Below are 15,818 nucleotides of genomic sequence, written 5' to 3'. Positions count from 1 at the left end.
GCTGGTTTTAACAAAGTTGTCTTATTTGCTTTCAAGGATTCAGAAGGTGATACTCCTCTGCATGACGCCATCAGCAAAAAGCGGGATGATATTTTGGCGGTGTTGTTAGAGGCCGCAGCCGATGTCACCATTACAAATAACAATGGATTTAATGCTCTTCATCACGCCGCCTTGAGAGGAAATCCCAGGTAATGTACTGTTATCCTTTTTATAACATTTTATTCATCAGCTGTTGTCATAGTGTCTGTATGAACCATTGTCCTTGATTGGCAAATGAAGGTTTCTTCTCATACCCTGGAGAATTGGAAGTGTGGCGATAAGATTGGGCTGTGCATTAATTGCTCTTTTAAGATGATGCATTTTCAGTTTAATGGGGCTGTGTAGTGGGGGACAGTTATTGGGAATGGCTCAGAGTGGGTTAAAAAAATATTAGATGCGATGCTCAACACTCTGATCTTCCTCTCGGTTGTTTACTTGGTCTCCGCTGGTTTCTACTTCCTGGTCTTTCTTGCCGCACAGAAAATGCTAGAAGATACTGGCTGAGGCGGCTCGCTAGAGGATACCTGGTAAGCCTTGGAACTGGAGTATATGTGTTGAGCATTGCGTCTTTTAATTTTCTTTTTAATTATTATATTTATTTTTATTCACTCCAAGCCATTTTTTTTTTTTTTTTTTTGAGGCTTGACAGTTGCTGTAATATAATGTCGTTCCCCACGTCTAACCCTTTAACTAGAAGAGGGCATTTTGTAGCATCACTGGCAGATAGCTGATTTTGCTTGTGGAAGCCATGGCCAGCCCAAAAGCCATATAAAACATGAATGGCTTGAGTTCACCACACTAACTGTCTTTCTTTTAGGGGTTGTTTCTTGGGGAGAGGCCCCCCCCCCCCCCCATGATTGATGCGTGTTAGGGGACCATGTGAATAGAGTTGTTTTTATTTTGACATAGAATATCATTTTATCGCTCTATGCGTGTGTAGCTCTAGAAACCTGCGGAGCTACACTAAGCAGCAGCTCAAGGCACATGGCGTAAGAGGACAGGGACAGACAACAACATGTTCTCCTAAAGGTCAACTGCACATATTGTGCATCATGCACGTTTCCTTTTTTCAAACATGGGGTGGTAGTATGCACATCCATTCATGCAGATCTATTCCCCATGCCTTCAACATGATTGGGGCTGGGCTCCTTGTACTCCTACATAGTAAATAACATTTAGAAAATATTCAGCAGTAAAAGTCCTGGAGTCTGGAGATGACCGGTGAAAAAACAAGATAATAAGGTAATTTCTTATATTGCTGTATTGTTTTTTAATATCTTACAGCTTAAAGGGGTTCTGCACCTTCATTTAACTGATGATCTATCCTCTGGATAGATCATCAGCTTCTGATCGGCGGGGGTCCGACACCCGGGACCCCCGCCGATCAGCTGTTTGAGAAGGCAGCGGCGCTCCAGCAGCGCCGCTGCCTTCTCACTGTTTACCGCCGGGCCGCCCGCCCACTGACGTCACGACTTCTATCAACTAGAGTGGGCGCGGCTAAGCTCTGTTCACTTGAATGGAGCTTAGCTGCGCCCACTCTAGTTGATACAAGTCGTGACGTCAGTGGGCGGGCGGCGGTAAACAGTGAGAAGGCCGCGGCGCTGCTGGAGCGCCGCTGCCTTCTCAAACAGCTGATGATCTATTCAGAGGATAGATCATCAGTTAAATAAAAGTGCAGAACCCCTTTAAATATTGGTTTAGGCCTCATTCACATGACATATGTCATAAATTTTTGGGGCCAGTAAATAGCGGCTGTCAAAAAATAGGACATGTCCTATTTTTGTCCGTTTTCATGGCCAGACAGATCCCATTGAAATCAATGGGACTATTTTTATCGACCATTTAGACAGAATCACACCTGTCTAACCATCATAAAAAATGGGTACACTAGGTAAAAAAAAAAGCCTTTCAGGGTTTAAAATGAAAAACAAAATACCTCAACCACTTGCGGGGACAACTTGCTTCTCACTGGATGCAGCCAAATGTTGGGAGCGTCGGGTCCTGCTGCCTCCAGCAAGTTTCCCCACGTGTGCTAGTTGTCAGGGTATTTCTTTTTTTTTTTCTTTCTTCTCTTTATTTTTTATTGCAGGCACTAATGGAAGCAAATATATACTGAGGACACTGTGGGGGCATATATGCTTCTGGTGGCACTATTGGGATCCATTTATAATCCTGGGGGCACTAATGGGACCATTTCTAATACTGTGGGCACCATTGGGACCATTTCTAATACTGTGGGCACTATTGGGACCATTTCTAATACTGGGAACACTATTAGGGGCCATTTCTTATACTGGGAACACTATTGGGGGCCATTTCCTATACTGGGAACACTATTGGGGGCCATTTCTTATACTGGGAACACTATTGGGGGCCATTTCTTATACTGGGAACACTATTGGGGGCCATTTCTTATACTGGGAACACTATTGGGGGCCATTTCTAATACTGGGAACACTATTGGTGGGGCATTTATGATATTGTTGGCATTATTGGAGGCCATGTATAATATTGGGGGCACTATGGGGGCCGTAATATATACTAAGGCCATGGCAGTGGTTAGCCAATGAACTTCATCAGTCTTTAATAGCCATTTTTAACAACCGGTAAAAACTGATGCAAAACGGCTATTAAAACAGATAGAGGACCAGAAAATAGATGCACACAAATGATGCCAAATGACCATGAAAAACTGACAAGTGTTTTTCCCCACTGTCATGTGAATGTAACCTTAACCCTTTCACAGTGGAGTTTTGAAATTCACTGTTGGGAATTATGAAAGCAGGAGAAACTGATTCTTGTTGAAGGAGAAAGCAAGCAGGTGGAGTGCTCACATAGCAGTGCACTATAGTGCCCATGTCTGAAAACTTCTTTATAGATTCATATAGACATTGATGTGTGCTCTCTATTATAATTCAATTGTTACAGCTATACAGATGTAAGGCTGCATATGGAGGTATAGCTTAGACATGTTAGCTGGCCATACACCTGAACACATGAATGCTTGGTTTAAAATGACAATGATGCAAACAGTAGTACAATAATACTTAACTCACAGGCCTAAATACGCATCAGGGGCACATTATTAAACCCCTACACCAATTTTATGGCATCAAAATGTAGCAATTTTTTGGCACAGGCCTCATTTTCACAGAAATGTGTGATTTTAGGTGGGCCAGCACGAGTGTGAAGCCTAGGTGGTCCTGCACATTTATTTGACTTTGCCAGAAAACTGCAGTGAATCACCATATACCTGAGATCTGTGTCCACTCCTAGCTGCTGCATGGGCGTCCTGAGATGTGCCACAGGTATTGAGGGGCATGCCCCTCTTAATAATTGTGTAACATCTGAAGCCAGTGATTAAGACAGGCATATAAAATGTGGGCATTAATAAGTGTGCCCTAGTAGATTCTGTGCTTCCTAGAAATGTGTTTGTTTTATTAGTGTATTAGAATCACACCCAAAAAATAGCTCTCCTAGAAGTCTTTTATACCTCTTCGGACCATGTTGTGCTGCAGTCTGGGCCTATCATTTAGTTGCAAGCTGACGATAAAATCCTCACTTGGTGATGAGTGTGAGGTAATGGTATTCTGGATCACCTGTCCTTCCGGTGTGACTGCATCTGATGTACGGTATATATGATTCTCACTTTAAGGGCCTTCCAGGTAGCAGCTGATCATGAGAAGCCACCGTGTTCAGCAATTACGGTATATCCTATGGATCCATTAAAAAACGTTAAGCTCAGTTAGTGGACACTTGAGGTCCTCCAGAGCCGACCACTGTGTTGGGTATAGGTCTTATCTTTATCTAAGGGCTCATGCACACCAACGTTTTTTTTTTTTTCATTTTCCATTCAGTTTTTTTTTTTTTTTTCACAGGTACATATGTGGAACTATTCACTGCAATGGGGCTTGGAAAAAATGGAAATGACTGTGTGCATTCCATGTCTGTATGTCCACATGTCTGTTCCACACAAAAAAATAGAACGTGTCTTATTCTTGTCTGTTTTGCGGACAAGGACAGGCATTGTTACAATAGATCCACAAAAAAAAAAAACTAATGCAACATGGAAGTCACACAGACATCATCTGTATTTTTCGCAGATCCATGTTTTGCGGACCGCAAATAACATACATTTGTGTGAATGCACCCTGAGAAAGGATCCTACGCATGAGGGAACCCCATAACATCCCTCAGATATAGAAATATTGCTTTTTTTTTTTTTTTTATGAAATCCGTGCAAAATAATTCTGCAACACAGCCGTTTGTAAAATTTGTGTGATTATGCATAATTTATGCCACGTTCCCTTCGGCATCTCATTAGGGATGTCAGTAATTGGTGTAGTTACTGCTTTGTGTATATGTCTGTGCAAGTTTCAGAGTGCAGAATTCAGCCCAGTCCAGCGGCACCTGAAATGGTTGAGGAAAACTCATATCTCGCATTTCATTGTAATTTTATTGCTCCTATGTTGTTTCCAATACTTTTCCAGCTTTGCATTATGGTTTATATTTTTCTGTACTGGATGGGTATGTTGATTGGACATTTTCTTATTTTTTTTCTTTTTTTTTATCTGTGTGTTTTATTTCAAAGCTTTTGTTGGCGCAGAAGGGTAGTAGAAGTGGCGGTAGCTGCAGCGGTCGGATTAATTATTTGTGTACATTGAATAAACCTGGCTATAAGTGTACAGCTTCCATTGGGGGGGGTGTGTGTATCCTAAAACAAGGATTCAGTGATATGGGTGCTCAGGTAAATTCACAGGTGACGGCTTTATAAAAGCTGCTGCATTACGGTGCTAAAAGTGAACAACCATGAGCATTTTATAGTGGGGTCCAATAAATGTAATATGTATAGTCGATTGCACATGAGCATGTTTTTCATGCATAGGACATCTTCATTTTGTGGGATAGCACCCATTCATTTCTATGGGGCCATGCACAGATCCATATTTATTTGCTGACCTGTGTGATTGATCTGCAGATTGTAGAACACGTCCTATTCTGTTCCATATTGTGGATGAGCATAGCCCTTTCTATTGATGGGAGTGAGAAAAATACAGAAAACACACATAAGTTTTCCGTATTTTGCTGATCCGTTGTTTGCGGACCGATATACAGACACGGTCGTGTTGAGGCCTTAGGAAATCCATTTGATCGTGAATGTGGAGTGGCAGGTAGCAATGAATGTGTGTCTTACAGTTTTGTCCAAAAACAGGTCTAATAGACCAGTTAATATTCAGTAACCCAACAGAAGGCCAAATTATATTGGCTTATAGCCTCTTTTAGACAACAGCATACACATTCATATTCTAGTTAAATCACTTATAATTAAAATGAAACACCTGTAATAAATGATAAGAAATACGGCTGCAGCAGAACTGGTTTATTTATTGAAGGGTTCACACACGTCACACATCGTATCACATTTTATCAAGTAAAAAAAGCAAAAACGCAAAGAATAATAGTTCCATTGCAGTGTTTTCCTAGCTGTCAGTGCTTCTTGGTAGTTGTAGTCCTCAATGCAATCCTACAGCTGGTTGAAGGGGACCAAATCCATTGAACAGGTGATTTGGTTCCATTTTACCAGCTTTAGCAAAGCATTGCAGTGCAGCAGGAGGGAGGTACAGAGAAAGAGCGTTCATTTGGAGATGTACTGTACGTGCAGCCACATATAGTCTTTGATGGTCGCCGCAGGGAACAGAAAAGAAAAACCTGTATATATGCAGACTGCAACATCCAGACATGAAATGTATGTGCTACAAGCAGACGGCTTTGTAAAACTGCCTCCCTTACTGTAGTAATTATAGAGGTACATGAGATGCAATTATTTATACACACATAGATAATACACAACAGCATGCTAGCAGAATTGAATGGCGTCTGTTTCATTTAGATACATTATATGGTATGTGCCAGTAATATGTGCTTTTGTATATTACAGTATTGAATGTTGTGCATGGAAACTTTTAGGCCTTTCCGTTTCCGTAAAAAAAAAATTGTGTTCTGTATACGGAACCATTTATTTCAATGGATCTGCAAAAAAACTGAAGGTACCTTCAGTTTCCGTTTTACCATTCCCTTCAAAGATAGAACATGTCCTATTATTGTCTGCATAACGGACAAGGATAGTACTGTTCTATCGGGCCAGCTGTTCCGTTCCGCAAAAAAACGGAATGCACGCGGACGTCATCCGTATTTTTTGCAGACTGCAAAATACTGAAAAAGCCATACGGTCGTGTGCAGGAGGCCTTACCCCGAAGCAGTGATTGTAGTGAGTGACCCTGTGAAGAGATTAATCTCATGGTCTCACTAAATGATATTGAAGAGGACTGGCCGTCTAGTAATTGCTCAGTCCACGCTGCAGCATATGGTGCTTGTCTAGCAGGCAGTGACCGCGATCATGTAAATCTATTCCTTTTACACCATGCAAGACCTAATAGAAACATAGCAGGTGCTGCCTCTCCCTGAAAAAAAGTCGCCACTAAAACTGGTGGCTATTTATACCAGTCGTATGTGAACGCGTCTGCAGATCCAGCTGCTCAAGTGTGCTCTTGGATGGCAGTTCATGTGCATGCATTTGCCATATCAGGGCAAGAAAGGGCCATGGAAAAAAAGCACTGCAGCACTTGATAATGTCAGCATCTGTTCCCCGTGTCAGTCAGGCGTTTGAAATGTTTGAGTTACGACCGTGTCAGCACATGCCCACAGTTCACACTGTGCTGGGTTTAAAAAGGAACAGCTGATCTAAGTGATGGATTTGACATTCTAGAGCGACTCCGTGCCCGAGGATTTGTCAGGTCACTACCCCAAACCTCAACATGTGTTAGTGGATTGCGGCATTACCCCAATGAATCTCCATGTCGGACGTCCCTCTTTGAATCTCAGTAATTTGAGTTCATGCACTTAGATTATGACTCTTTGCAGGAACAGGCTGGTGAAATGCTCTTCATGACACTTTAGAGCATGTTTCTTTAAAAAATCCCGGCAAGGAATTTTGAGACTCTTTATACCCCTTTTAAGGGAAACTAGAGTTTAATTTGTTTTACGCGAAGCTTAACAAAATAATTCTTTGTCAGGGCTGCCCATCTGCGTCTCATCAAAGGTACATAATGTCCATTTATAGTTTTGCTTGTCTGAATACTATTGTTTTGCTCTGGTTAACTCCGGGGCTGCTGGCGTAGGCCTGCAGTAGTGCTGTTGTGTCACCCGTAAGGTGACGCTGTGATAAATGTCCAATGTCCAGTTCTCTGGTGTCCCTTACATGAGCAGAATGTTGTGTTTTGCAGGCCTTTACAAGTGTATAGTTTGTGTCAGTGCTGCATTTTACTAAGCTTATTATAGTGGAGGTATACACAACTTATTTTGATCATTTTTGCAATATCGCATAGCATGTAATTAGAACACAAAAATAGTATATAAATGCAGATTCAATATATGGTGGTTAATCTCATAGAAGGCAAACGTATTTTTTTTTCATTCATCATAGCAATAGAATTACAGTTGGAAATATTGTTACCTGGCTGCAGTGCTGTATGTCCAGGGAATGTGAGGTCCCTTTCTTGCATGAGGAGTTTGCACCTGGTGAAAATACATACTTCTTTACATTCCATAGCATTGTATGTCCATATGGGTACATAAAGAAGTATGTACTCTGCACAGGCTCGTCCACAGTAGAAGCTGAAAGGGAAGAAGAACTTTTGCGCGACTCTAAATGCAGAGCAGAGGGTGTTACGTGTGGCCTAATGGTGCTGCATTGCTATACAGTATCTGGTGTAGCAAAGAGGGGCCTGCAACACAATGCAAAATGGAATTGCTTAGGAAATAGTTAAAACGGATAAAAAAATATGTATAATTAAGTCATAATAAATCCCATCACAGAACTTTGCTAAAATCCTTGCAAAATGAAATACTAATTATCCATTCATCAGAATAGTGTTAGAAGCTTTAGTGTCTGACACCACAATGACATTGCTGCTAAACTAGTATGCATTAGTGACACAGCCCACAATACAGTGATCGCCCAGGCTAGGTCCGCCGGTGCTGACTCACCTCCACCTGCCTTCGTATAGCAGCCAGCCGTCCGGTCCATCTAAATTGATGACTGCAATCGTCGTAGGTTGCCACGCTCCCCTAGACCCCCGACTTGCATTCAGTAATCTCGGAGGCAATGAAATGACCGGAGTGATGTCACACTGCTGGTGAGCTCTCGGTTCAGCTGGGTTTTATGGAATTTGTGTATTTGCAATGCAGAGACGGGGGCTCCGATTTCTAGAAGACTCCTGCAATTAGCAGCACCATTGCTTGGATGTCCCGAGAAAAGGAAAGATGAGCCAAAGTAAAATTCCTGCAGAGCCTGACAAAGCTAGTGCATGCAGCTGATAGAGAGCAAATCAGAGAGTAGCTGGTGATATAGCACAGTAATACAAGGAAAAACAGCATTGCAGCATTACTATTACAGCACACACTGTCAGGATGTAAGTAGTTAGCAAACTACACGAGCCGCGCGCTCTGCGGACACAATCCAGCTCACATTTCTGTGCCATAAGTTAGCTCATGGCGAACCGTAATGCAAAAGGGAAATAATTGTTAAAGGTGATTGCTCTTATTGCTGGAGAACCTTACGTTAGGTGCAGACGGAAAGGTTTGTGAATTACACGTGTAAACTTCCGTAATATCAGCCGGATTTTTGCAAGTCACTCTCAAGCATGCGTCACTGCCGTCTATATCTGTATAGCATCTGCTCATATATATATTTGTACAGAGCAGTAGCTTTATATTAAAGTCATTTTTGAGAAGCATGTTAGTTGAAAACCGTGAATCACACAATAACTCACCTTTTGTAATTATTAGATTGCGAATATATATTTATATATATAGATAGGGGTAGATAGCAGGTGCACTGCTGCAATAAACTGTAAGCGCTTTGCTTTAAAACCAGACTATATACTGTCAAATATAGACAAGTTTTTTTTCCATGTGGAAAAATACATGGAAAATATAAAAAAGAAAAGAAAGAAAAGTAGTATCTTTCCCTGTGTAACAATGCCTCTGTCCTTGAGGATTTTCCTTTGTTGAAGTTCCCAGCCTGGACTGCAGACACATCTGTGGCAAGCTGCTTCTCCTTCCTTAGGGTCAATAAAGCCCAATACGAGGTCAGGGACTCCCACTTGCAATTATAGAGACGAGCCATATCCCCCCACTCAAAGGGCACAAGCTAAACTGTAAGAGCTTTATAGGCAGCTAAGCATTTGAAACATGCAATCCCAGGCAAGCGTTCCCTCTAGTGCCTCTCTCTTCCCTGACCATATTTAGTCAACCATAGCAAAAAATAGTCTCTCAGCTGTCGATTGTCGATCCCAGAGCTCTGGGAGCTCCTATCATGCTTTCTGCTCATTGATTGTTCATCCTGCGAGCCCCAACACTGCTTTGCCATTTGTTCAGCTATTTTTAGCAGTGCCAAATAAAGCGGTCTCTCATGTTTCCACTTATATTGCCCGTATTTTCACCGAACGAGCGCTCCTGCTTCCGAAGCCTGTTGTGGCTGTCACTATACTTAGAATTTTTGTAGAGAAAGTCCAAGCCTGCCCCGATATGAAGCCAAATAACCTGACACCAGTAACACATTGTGCAATCTGATGGATTTATCCGCTATTTTACAGCACTAGTACATGTGCTGAATATTATTACCCTTCTGTTACAATGTTACTGTACCACATAGGGTTCTGTGTGTGTGTGTGTGTGTGTGTGTGTGTATGTATATATATATATATATATATATATATATATATATATATATATATATATACACACACACACACACGTATAAAATAGAGCAGCACTCCCAAAAAATAAGTGAAAAATTAAGTAGTTGTTCACCCAATGGTGTGGTGACGTTTCGGCTCTATCGCAGAGCCTTTCTCAAGCCGCTGAGTGCTGCTCTATTTTATACTTGATATTGGGTAAGCTTTATCCCTTTGAGCCTGCACCCACTCTTCCCTTCATTTTTGGTCGGTGTGTGTGTATATATATATATGCGTGCGTGTGTGTGTGTGTGTGTATATATGTGTATGTGTGTGTATATATATATATATATATATATATATATATATATATATATATATATATATCCAGAAAAAGGACGGCACTCCAGTCTTGAAAAGGTAAAATGTTCTTTAATCAACCATGCGGTGCAACGTTTCGGCTCCACTGAGCCTTTCTCAAGGCTTGAGAAAGGCTCAATGGAGCCGAAACGTTGCACCGCATGGTTGATTAAAGAACATTTTACCTTTTCAAGACTGGAGTGCCGTCCTTTTTCTGGATATACTAATTTGGGGTAAGAAGTCTATTCCCTTGGATCGTGCACCCATTTTTCTCCATACAGAGTCAGTGCCGCCATTTTTTGTATTTATATATATATATATATATATATATATATATATATATAATCTTTTTTTTTCTTTCTTTCTTTTAAAAAAAACTAAATTACTTAACCTTATTTTTGTAAGTACTTATGTAAAAAAAACTAAACCTGTTTGTTCTCTACATACACCCCCCCTGACAGTTACTGTAATCATCAACTGATACCTTGTGTGGTGCCTAGCGCAGATGGGATGCTTGTATTGCGATATCAGATTTCCACATTCTTCAGTTAAAAGACCCTTTAAAGGGAGATAGCATCCTAAAATAAAATATATAATTCTGTTTAGGCCACATGCACACATCCGTGTCCGATCCGTATTTTTATTTTTTTGCAGCTCACACATGGACTCATTCTTTTCTCCAAACAGACCGCACCGTTTGTCATCCGTTTGCTGTCTGCATCCACATGTCCATTTCACAAAAGGATCGAACATGTCCTATTCTTAGCCGCAAAATCCAGACCACGGGCCCTTTGAAGTCAATGGGTCCGCAGAAAGAACGGACACACCATGGATGTCACATGGACATCATCCATATTTTGTAGACCGCAGAACAGATACGGTCGTGAGCATGAGGCCTTACAGTGATTTTAATAACTTAAAGGGTTTTCCAAGGCTTTAGAACTCTGATCAGTGGGGTCCAATACCCAGGACCCCTGTCGATCAGCTGTTTGAGGAGGCAGCAGAGCCGCTCACAGTAGCGCCGTGGCCTTCTCTCAGCTTTTCTTAAGCCATTGATGACTCGTTCATCTGTCAAGTAGCCTAGACGTAGCTCAGCCCTATTGAAGTGAATGGGGATGAACGCAATACAAAGCTCATCCGCTATACAATGTACTACGCTGTGCTTGGTGGGCACGGAGAAGGCCATGGCGCTCACAGGACCTTTTGGTGCTTTCTCAAACAGCTGATCAACGGGGATCACAGGTGTCGGACCCCCACTGATCAGATACTGGTGATGGTTATTAAGGCTACTCGTCAAAACTGCCTGCCGGATCAGGCAATCTGCATGCAAACGGACCGCATTTGTAGACGGATCCGGATGTGGATCCGTCTCACAAATGCATTGCAAGAACGGATCCGTCTTTGTTTGTCATATGGACAAACGGATCAATTTCAATTGTTTTCACATTTTTACCGGAAGGATGCGCAGACCGGAAGGACAGATCTGGCATTGCGGTATTTTTAATGCTAATACATTTCAATGTAAATTAATGTCTGATCCGGCATTCCAGCAACTGATCCAGAATTTTGGACGGCATGCTGCGATATTTCCTCCGTCCAAAACACCGCTCAGTGACTGAACTGATGACATCCTGATGCATCCTGAACGGATTTCTCTCCATTCAGTATCCATTTCTGGTATTAAGCCCCTGTGACGGAACTCTGTGCCGGAAAAGAAAACCGCTAGTGTAAAAGTACCCTAAGTCTTGGAAAACCCTTTTAAAAGCTGCCCTCCGGTTCAAGAAAAAATATCTACAGAACACTTACATTGTGATCTCCTTTCATATTTTCAGCTGCAGATCTGCCAAATCCCGGCTCCTCCTCTGTCCACCAAAATAGCAAAGTTTCTGGACAAGCTGGAAGTGTCTTGGAATAACAAATGCACAGTGCACTTCAGGTAGTCTGAAGCATTGCGGCCATCTTGGATTGCAGAAGGGGAGCCCAGGAATCAGTGGATCTGCAGCGGAAAAAATGAAAAGGAGGGGGGCAACCATCTAAGTGTACTGTTCATTTCCCAGTAAATGTGAATTTATTTTTTGAAATGGCATCCTGCTACCTTACCAAAACCTGCCTAGTTGTATTGATATTCTGCGTATACACGTTTGTGTGCTGAATATGGTATCTAAGGAGCTAGAGAAGATAGGAAGCATCGCAGAGACTGAGGCAAGACACAGAGTACTCTGTCCATGGTTATTTTTGTACAGCCGGCAAAGTAAAAGGTAGATGTGTCTCTCAGCCTTGCATGAGTGTGACGAGGGCAGCAGGCATTCAGAGGGTAGCAATCTTTTCAAATGACCCCTCCTTTGGAATTGATTATAAAAGTTTTATATTAAGGAAGTTGCTGAGGGGCACAAGCAGAAGATGATATTTTTGTGACCTCTTTGAATCCCTGCTTATACAATAGCTGATTCTGCAACGAAACCTGTTCCCTTGACCATCTCACTTTTGTTAAAGGATACACTTAAAAGGGGCTGCAGAATAAAATTTTTCCAAGAACTTGCACCACGCTCGTGCACGGCCTGTGTCTGGTATTTGAACGCCATTGAAGTGAATGAAGCAACACCAGACATAGCTTGTGTATGAGAGCGACATTGTTTCTGGGGACGTCCTGGAAACCTTATGAAGATACTGTTGACTCCACACACCCAATAGTGGAATAGGACCACTTGCTTTTTTTTTTTTTTTTTAAACTGCACTAAACTAGTAAATCATGGACTTTGGTTACTATGGGCAATAAGGTCTTCATTGAGACAGTTTTGATAAATTATATCAATAAATTGGATGCCTTTGTATAGAAAAGGTCATGCAAAGAGGTGTCTCAAAGTAATAGAACCATCTCGCCAACGCCACCTCTTGGATGTCTGCTCGTTACAGGTCATATTTGCACATTGGAGTCTTTTGCACTTTGCACTAGCAATTTAGACTCGTCATGTTTGTAATAATTATATTTGTATATATATTTTTAATTTTTATACTTTTTGCACATCATGAATTATATTATTGGAAGCGTCTGTCCCCTTGGATATCTATTTGACCTTTTGTCCACTGTACTCCATTTGGCTTACACGTTGGGCCTCTGAATTTATTATAAGTATTATGCTGTGGGGGAATGGTCTCCTATATATTTCATTTGAGACCCCCAGGTTTGCTGTGTGTTTTGAATGAATAATAAAGCTATATTTTGTTATACGGTGTGCATCAGATTTGTCACGTGCTTGGTCTTACTGATGAATGTGATGTCATTGAGCACCGCGGCCTCTTTAGATAGCTGATTGGTGGCAGTCCCGGAAGGCAGACACCCGCCATTCTCATATTGATCACTTATCCTGAGGATAGGTCATCACTTATGATAATCCCAGAAAACCCCTTTAAATTTGTTTTAACTTCTGTGTGCAGGAGAAAATGTTTTATTACGTTGGACAGAATAACCATTAATGGACTCTGCAGGATATATATATAGAGCAGCACTGAAAATAACCACATTTACCAAGCAAATCATGTGAGGTCAGTTGTCCCTGCCGTGTCCAAGACGAATGAGGGCAAAACCATGCCATGAAGAATATAAATGACCATCACAGCTGACAGAGTGTTTTTCCTCTTTTCTCAAAAGTGACAACACATGTCTACTGGACAGAAAAAATACAGGATACCAAAAATAGTACAACTCCTGTAAAACAGCCTGCACCTCTATTCTCGTCTTCAGAACCCTGAGAGGACCACCTTAGACGTCTATAGGATGAGTCAAGATTTGTTGGGATGTTTGCAGTGTTGACCAGCTTTCATAGCTTGGTTTCTGTTCACTGATGTGTAGTGAATGGTATTTTATATGAAGTGTAACATACTGCCTTAGGCTAGTTTCACATCTGCAGCATTGCTGGATACTGCCGTCTGCCCGTCGGACCTAATTGACTATAATGAGATCTGGCCGCTCCACAGCAAATATGCCGGTATTTGGTCAGATAAAAACCACTGCACACGACGTTTTTTTGTCTGGCTGATTCCCGCCATTCTCTGCCAAAACAGCCTAAGGCCTCACGCACACGACCGTTGTGTGCATCCGCGGCCGTTGGTCCATTTTCAGTTTTTTTCCGCGGACCCATTGACTTTCAATGGGTCAGTGGAAAAATCAGAAAATGCACCGTTTGGCATCCGTGTCCGTGTTTCCAGTCTGTGAAAAAAAATAAGACCTGTCCTATTTTTTTTAACGGACAACGGTTCACGGACCCATTCAAGTCAATGGGTCGGTGAAAAATCACGGATGCACACAAGATTGTCATCCGCGTCCATGATCCGTGTCCGTTTTTTCCTATCATTTCAAAGGCAAACTTGACTTAGATTTATTTTTCATGTCCGTGGATCCTCCAAAAATCAAGGAAGACCCACGGAAGAAAAAACGGACACGGATCACGGAACAACGGAAACCGTTTTTGCGGACCGCAAAAAAAAATAAAAAATTCTGTGTGCCTAAGGCCCCATTCACAAAACCATAGTTTTGGACCGCATCCAATCTGCATTTTTGTGGATCAGATGCGGACCCATTCATTTCAATGGGGCTGCAAAGATGAGGGCATCACACCCATGTGCTTCCATATGTGCATTCCATGGCCCCACAAAATAGAACATCTCATATTCTTGTCCAGGCATTTCTAACTTAGGGCAGAATGTGCGGTGCCGCAAAATGCGGAACGCACAAAGCCAGTATTCATGTTTTGCGGACTGCTAAACGGATACAGTCATGTTAATGGGTTCTGACGGATAGCTGTGCCGCAGATGTGAACGTAGCCTTAAAGGGGTTGTCTCACTTCAGCAAGTGGCATTTAATACAAGCCAAATTAATACAAGCCACTTGCTAATATATTGTTGTTATCCATATTGTTTCCTTTGCACACTTTATTAATTTTTCTTTCACATTATACACTGCTTATTTCCATGGTTACGACCACCTTGCAATCCATTAGTGGTGGTTGTGCTTCCACACTAGGTGGACGGGACCGTGGGAGCACACCTAGGCTGGTGCTTTTTCCTATAGTGTGAAAGCGTGGCCACCACTGATGGATTGCAGGGTGGTCATAACCATGGAAAGGAGCAGTGTATAAAGTAATGGAAAAATGAATCCAGACAGCAAAGGAGGCAATATGGACAATCACAATACATTAGTAAGTGCCTTGTATTAACTTTCTCTACATGATAAATGCTATTTGCTGAAGAGTGAAAACTCCTTTAAGGGTCTTTTCACATTGCACTAGCAATTTTTTTGCATGTGCTGGGGACCTCTTGCCACACATGTTAAACAGAGCCATAGGCTCACCCGATGGAGGCCAGAGGAACACTTAGGCAGACTGTGCTATTCCATTAAATGCATTTGGCCAAGGTTTCAGTCAAGAAATCTTCCTGATGGAAACCTCAGACATGGCTGCAAGCGTAGAGTTAGCATTATTTGAAATGCCACTTACAGAGTAGGGAGACATGTAGCAGGTCTCTGCAGTGGAAAATAAGAATTGTATCTGAACGGAATGCGCAGCGACAATGCTGTGGATCTGCCGCACACTGCACCTTCTGCGTTGGAAATGTGCACGGAAAGTTATGCACGGATTCCTGTGTGGATGACATTTGTGAAAATCTCATTCTTTTCCCTGCCACTGT

General features: G+C 41.9%; 1 protein-coding gene across 3 annotated transcripts in view; it reads left to right on the top strand.

Moving 5' to 3' along the window:
• MIB1 (MIB E3 ubiquitin protein ligase 1) overlaps positions 1–15,818 on the top strand; it is a 100,742-nt gene that overhangs the window by 64,405 nt on the left and 20,519 nt on the right. For all 3 annotated transcript variants that reach the window (XR_006390014.1, XM_044293892.1, XM_044293893.1), the window contains exon 12: positions 37–188. Coding sequence is in view for 2 of the 3 variants with exons in the window: in XM_044293892.1 (XP_044149827.1) it covers positions 37–188 (152 nt within the window). In the remaining variant the exon portion in view is untranslated. The remainder of the gene's footprint in view (positions 1–36; positions 189–15,818) is intronic.

This window comes from Bufo gargarizans, chromosome 5, assembly GCF_014858855.1.
Source record: "Bufo gargarizans isolate SCDJY-AF-19 chromosome 5, ASM1485885v1, whole genome shotgun sequence".
Taxonomy (NCBI): domain Eukaryota; kingdom Metazoa; phylum Chordata; class Amphibia; order Anura; family Bufonidae; genus Bufo; species Bufo gargarizans.
Note: the sequence above shows the minus strand (reverse complement) of the source record. Positions and strands in the feature narration are given on the sequence as shown.